This window comes from Dipodomys ordii, unplaced genomic scaffold, assembly GCF_000151885.1.
Source record: "Dipodomys ordii isolate 6190 unplaced genomic scaffold, Dord_2.0 Scaffold1104, whole genome shotgun sequence".
NCBI lineage: Eukaryota > Metazoa > Chordata > Mammalia > Rodentia > Heteromyidae > Dipodomys > Dipodomys ordii.
In genome coordinates this window covers 1-6,650 of record NW_012268320.1, presented here as the reverse complement: position 1 = coordinate 6,650, position 6,650 = coordinate 1, and the positions used below count along the sequence as shown (strand labels likewise).

Genomic DNA, 6,650 nt, shown 5'->3' with positions numbered 1-6,650 from the left:
TCAGCTCTTCAGCTCAAGGCTAGCGCTCTACCACTTGAGCCACAGCGCCACTTCCGGCTTTTTTCTTTGTGCTTATGTGGTGCTGAGGAATTGAATCCAGGGCCTCATGCATGCAAGGCAAGAGCTCTACCACTGAGCCATCTTCCCAGCCGCAAGATAGAGGTTTTTTTTATGGAACCCCTTTTTACGACCAGAACGTTAAGATGGGCGGATGCCTTTTGCAATCCAGTAAAATATACCAGCACTTGCCTAGCTGGGGGCTTACATTCTGCAGCTCAGTCTGTGTCTTCAGCTAGGTATATATTCCAGTGTGGGCTCTGATCCCAACAGGGCCTCCCTGCCCCGCCCCGCCCCGCCCCGCAGGAGCGCTGCAGCTGCCCCGTCTGCCTGAGGCCTGTCTGTCCGAGGCTGAGGCTGACCTGCACTTGCATGTAGAGATGGGCCTCCTGCCGTTCCTTCCGCTTCTGAGCCTCGATCCTTTTCTCTTCTTGCAATCGTTCCACCAACTGCTGAGGAATATCATGGTCTGTGACAGCTTGTAAAACTTCACCTGCAGGACAAACGCATCCTCTTTGACCTCGGTGCGGGGTCTGCTCGCCCCCTTACAAGGATACAACAATGGAAAGCTACTTGGCACCAGGAGTCCACGCCAAAGCCACAGCCCACTGTATGGGTGACACAGTGAGGCCCACTGTGTTTTATTATATTGCTTAAAGAGCCTATTAGACAGCAAGACAGCTAAAGGATGTGTGCACCTCCCCACAAATGTGCCACAATGAGGGACACAAACCCAAGTACTCACTTAGCTTTGATTCCCTGATATACACTAACATATAGGCATTAGTGCAGTGTCGCACAGAGAGGTCATCGTCATGACCCCCGTAATTGTGCTCGATCGCCTCTTCCTTAGTACACCTGGAGACCACATCATCATCAAACTTGCACCACTGGAAAAGGAAACCAGCCAGAATCAGCAGAGACAAAGTACTAGCACAGAACACTCTGCAGCGACATTTTAAACACACACAGTGTCCAATCCAACCCACCCCAGGCATCTGTCCTCAATACTTCCACCTCCTTCAACATCTACCTACTACAGCAAGCACATTCCCGACTTGTCTGGGGTCTGAGTGCAGGGCCTTGTGATTGCGAGGGAAGCCCCCTCCACTTGCACTGTGCCTCTAGCCCCTGCTCCTGCCCTGAATCTAGCATAACTTGTACCCGTCGCCATTTCCAAGTCTCTGTGTCCTGGAGCGAGTACAGAGGTGGAATGCCACCCCACGCGGTACTTGCTGCACTACGGTGGCAGACCACGCGTTTTCCAGATGACATCATATCCTCTGCAGCCCGAGGGCCATGCAAACCCATACCCCTGACAAAAGGAGGGCCCCGACCCAGGTGATGAGTAAGCCTCCAATTAGAAAGGGATGCTGTGTAACATACAATCTCTAACGGACATTTACTATTAAATATTAGGCCCCTCACAGCTAGAGAACACACAGATCTGCTGAGGGTCAGAAAAGAAGGCTCAGCCCCACGTTGGAGCTGGGAGGTGCACCCTGCACCCACTTACTTTGCCGTCCCCCTTGGGGTTTAGATAAACCACATAGTGTCCGCCATGGTTGTCTCCACTGTGAACCAGGACGGCATGCAGGATGTAATTCGCAGGGTCCTTGGGGTCTGTCTTCTGCAAAAACTCATCGAGTGGTAACTGCTCTGGAAACTCAAACCTATTAAAAAACAGTTTTAAAGAAATTCAGTTATGATTTATGCCCAGAGTTCTTTTCGGTTTTACTTATTACAAGCTTTTTTAACTTAATGGTTCATCTTTAATGACAAAACATGATTTTGACTAAGGTCGTTGGACAACCCTTGAGATTTCCTTTTAGTTTAAAAATCTGTTATTCGGGGCTAGGAAGGTTGCTCAGTGGTAGAGCGCTTGCCTTGCATGCCTGAGGCCCTGGGTTCGATTCCTCAGCACCATATAAGCAAAAAGAAAAAAGCCAGAAGTGCCACTGTGGCTCAAGTGGTAGAGTGCCGGCCTTGAGCTGAAGAGCTGAGGGACAGCGCCCAGGCCCAGAGTTCAGGCCCCATGACCGGACCCAAAAACAAACAAACAATAAAAATCTGTTAATCATGTCAATAAAGGCTTAAGGCTGGATTTGAGAGGTGGGTGGAACACCCATACAGAATGAGTATAATAAATTACCACTGAACTTCTCAAGGCATGGATTGTCCTAAGGTACTCAACAATAAAAAGGTCCAGGAATTAACCACTGAGGTGACATGGCCACAACCTGTGGAGAGCACACAGTGAGTGGACAGAGCTGGACTTGGTCTTTTGGTCTGTCTGTCCCTCCTTCCTTTTTTTTTTTTTGGTCATGGGGCTTAAACTCAGGGCCTAGGTGCTGTCGCTGAGCTCTTGTGCTCAGGGCTAGATCCAGTTTGAGTGGTTTACTGAAGAGCGCCAGGAGGACTTTTCTGCCCAGGCTGAGTAGCTCGGATTAGGCATGAGCCTCTGGTGCTGGGACTTGGCTCTTCCAACACTCACTCATCCACTCACTCAAGGTGAGCAAACCCATCACGGCTGGGGACCAAGGCAAAGTACCCTCAGAGTCAGGAAGGCAGACCCGGCAGGGCAATCACCAAGAGATGCTGCTGGCTGAGGGGCGCCCTGATCGCAGCTCCTCCACCTGAAGGACTGTCCAAGTGTCTGGGACTCAATCTGTGCAAGCAGCAGAGGCCATTTCTCTGAATGCCACACAAAGCAGCAGGCAGAGGCCAGCAGCGAGTGCCTGCTGGGCACATGGACTCCCTCAGGTGAGGGGTGGCTACCTGCCCTCATGAAGGCACAGACTACCATTCCTGCACCTCATTTCTGAGGCCATCTGGAAGACCACTCGTTTCATGGGGCATATACCTGCATGAGTTCATGCATTCAGGAAAAGCAGGCACATTCTAGTTATCATCAGACGGAGAGCTTAAAGACTAAAGGAGAGCCAGGCAATAGTGGCTCATGCCCTGCAATGCTAATGACTCAGGAAGCCGAGATCCAGAGGCTCACAGTTGGAGGCTAGCTGAGATAGTATCCATCTTCAATTAAGCAGTGAAAAAACAAACAAACAAAAAACTGGGAAATAAGGCTTGTACCACTTGGTGTATTCAGTAGGAATTGGCACATTCTCTACTGCAGCATGTACTAATGTTAGGAGGCATGTGCACTAACCAAAATCCAACTGACTAAAAACACTGGCAACTGTAATCTGCCCTCACAGCCTTCAACCTGCTTCACAGGGGTAGAGGGCTGGAGAGGGAGAATCGCTAGAATAAGCTGGCCTCGGGGGTCTCCTGGGTGGACCTCAGTGCTGGGAGTCCCAGGGAAGGCAATACCAAAAGCACAAGAACAGCGGATGCCCCCTCACCCCGCCCGCTCCCAACCACTTTACCTATCGTTGATCTTGATATTTTGGTCCGTCTGAGGGTCGTACATAAATCTCATCAGCTGCAGATGTAGCACTGGTGGCAACGTTAGGAATTTCACACCTTTCTCTGCTTCCTGAACATGGAGAAGAAATGTGAATTAGCTCACCTCTACCTACCTTCATGAAGCCATGAAAGGACCGGTTTTATCACAATCGAAACAGGTCTGTGGAGTCAACAGTGCAAAACAAGGGAGACATCCAGCGGCCACCTAAGGCGTCTTCTTTATTAATCTCAGCACCTGAAAGGCCAGGGCTGGGGATCAAGCTCCACCTCAGCCGAAACTACATAGGCTCTGTCTCAAAAAGTTTTCATGGGCCAGGTGCTGGGGGCTCACGCCTACAATCCTAGCTACTCAGGAGGCTGAGATCTGAGGACAGTGGTTCAACGCCAGCCTGGGCAGGAAAGTCTTACCTCCAAAACTGCGAGTTTTTCTGCCTCAAAGTGGTAGAGGGCTAGCCTTGAGCAATAAAAAGCTCAGTGACAGTGCCCAGGCTCTGAGTTCAAGTACCATGACTTGAACACCTACATAGCGCAATCTATAGAACACACTACAAACAAAAAAAGGCAGAAACAGACTTGCTGCAATGCGTCAATAGGAAGCAGTCCCCTGAATTTTATAACTAGATAAAAGGTGGACTCAAATACAGCTTTGGGGGGCTGGGAAGGTGGCTCAGTGGTAGAGCGCTTGCCTTGCATGCATGAGGCCCTGGGTTCGATTCCTCAGCACCACATAAGCAAAAAGAAAAAAAAAAAAGCCGCAAGTGGTGCTGTGGCTCAAGTGGTAGAGTGCTAGCCTTGAGCTGAAGAGCTGAGGGACAGCGCCCAGGCCCAGAGTTCAGGCCCCACAACCGGACCCAAAAAAAATAATAATAATAATGCAGCGGATAGGGGCTGGGAAGGTGGCTCAGTGGTAGAGAGCTTGCCTTGCATGCTTAAGGCCCTGGGTTCGATTCCTCAGCCACACATAAGCAAAAAAAAGGAAAAAAAAGCCGGAAGTGGCACTGTAGCTCATGTGGTAGAGTGCTAGCCTTGAGCTGAAGAGCTGAGGGACAGCGCCCAGGCCCAGAGTTCAGGCCCCACGACTGGACCAAAAAAAAAAAATAATGCAGCAGATGAGCTAACAAGTCTGGGATGGTGACACAGAACAGGCGGCGGCCTGACCAGCCGCCACAGGAGTGTGGACAGCTCTTGTCATGAAACCCCTGTGCTGCCACACACCCACAGCCCTTTAGGGGGCATTAAACGTGGCAGCTCTCAACATAAAATAAAAAGAGCAGCACTGGAAAAACCAAAAATCTAAACTACTAAAAGCAGAGTCCAAGGAACTAAGAAACTATTTGTGGCCAGGAAAAACAAGAAAACCACCAGTAACACAGGGACGACAGGAGAAAACTTCCAGCCATGCTGTACGAGGGCACCAAGAGCTTCGTCTTTGCCTCGGGCCCCACCCTCCCTGTCTAGAAGACCCTGTGGGCAAAGCTCCCCAGGCACAGGAGCAGGCGCCCCCTCCCATGCTGCCCATTAACCAGCGACCCACGACGGTCAGAGGGGACGCTAGCACAGCACACCGGAGTCACCTTACCTGCAGGCCATGCTCCCCGGCATCGTACTTGTTGTCACCATCCAGCTGTTCCACTGCCACATAATCCACAAATGATTCAAATACTTGAGGGAGGAGAGACAGAGACAGAGAGAGGGAAGTCAACTGACATCACCACGAAGGCTGAAGTATATATCGCAGTATATAACTCAGTGCCAGGGAAGCCCAACAGAGAGCCCAAGAGACTGTGGCTTCAAGGCTGCTTGAAGACTGCAGCCGCAGGTGCCACAGCCACCCTCACTCAAGAGGACACAGGGGGTTTTTCCAAGGGTAGCAGGACAAACATGGAGACTCAAGGCCTTTTATCTAATTCTGGCCCCAACACTTATCACAGACCTATCATTAAGCAGGTGAGAACAAATGTGACTAGCTGGCTGAGGACCCGGAACGAGGGAAGCAAGGGTCTCAGCTGGACCCATTAGGGGCAAAGGGCTTGGCCCCGATGCCCACACACGGACTTGTTCTATTTCCTGGCTAGAATCTCTGAGACACTCCCAAAGAACCAGCAAAAAAAAGACCAGGCTTCAGCTATCATTCAAGGGGTACAGCACCAGCTAAGAGCAAGTAGTCAAGTGAGTTAGAGGCCCCGAATTCAAACCAGAATTTTGGAGGGGAGGAAAAGAAAAGGGAAGCTCTAAATTGCCAATAAAACATTTGAAAAGAATAATTTCTCACTAATGGTCGAGGAAAAAAAAAACCCTCAAAAAAGCAATTTGCATTTGCCATTAACTGTCAAGAGGCTGGAAAAGAACCAGACTTGGTTGGGCTGGGAAGGTGGCTCAGTGGTAGAGCACTTGCCTTGCATGCCTGAGGCCCTGGGTTTGATTCCTCAGCACCACATAAGCAAAAAGAAAAAAGCCAGAAGTGGCGCTGTGGCTCAAGTGGTAGAGCACTAGCCTTGAGCTGAAGAGCTAAGGGACAGCCCCAGGCACAGAGTTCAGGCCCCACGACTGGACCAAAAAACAAAAACAAACAAACAAACAAAAAAACAGACTTGGGCCTTATGACCTCAAACAAGAAAAGAGAGGGGGGGAGAGGGAGAGAGAGAGGGAGAGGGAGAGGGAGAAGGAGAGAGAGAAACATTACCTAGAAAAAGAGTTAATGGGGCTGGGAAAGTGGCTCAGTGGTAGAGCGCTTGTCTTGCATGCATGAGGCCCTGGGTTCGAAACCTCAGCACCACATAAGCAGGAAAAAAAAGCCGGAAGTGGCGCTGTGGCTCAAGTGGTAGAGTGCTAGCCTTGAGCTGAAGAGCTGAGGGACAGCGCCCAGGCCCAGAGTTCAGGCCACAGGACCAACAACAAAAACAAAAACAAAAAAAGAAAAAGTTAATGAAAATGTAGTCACACAATTATTACTTCCAAATGAGCGCCACAAATATGAAGTTGAATAAAAGCAAGCAAGAGCAGGGTAAATCACAGATCTCCTGAGCAGGGATCATCCTGGGGGCTGGAAGGCCAGAGGGCAGCTCCCTCAAGACTCGGGATACGGGGTGGGAATGTGGGGTAGGAAGGAGGGCTGGGGGGGGGGGGGGAGGACTCTGACAGGCTCTTTCATCATCTAGGAGGGG

General features: G+C 50.4%; 1 protein-coding gene across 1 annotated transcript; it reads right to left on the bottom strand.

Annotated features, from left to right (window-relative positions):
- Nucleotides 1-419: 419 nt before the first annotated feature.
- Nucleotides 420-5,148, bottom strand: LOC106001947 (ubiquitin carboxyl-terminal hydrolase 7-like; the record flags this gene model as incomplete). Its single annotated transcript, XM_013036884.1, has 5 exons — nucleotides 420-550; nucleotides 803-947; nucleotides 1,574-1,730; nucleotides 3,447-3,556; nucleotides 5,066-5,148. Coding segments are annotated over 5 exons (626 nt in total), but the record flags the coding sequence as incomplete, so codon positions are not given.
- Nucleotides 5,149-6,650: the final 1,502 nt, after the last annotated feature.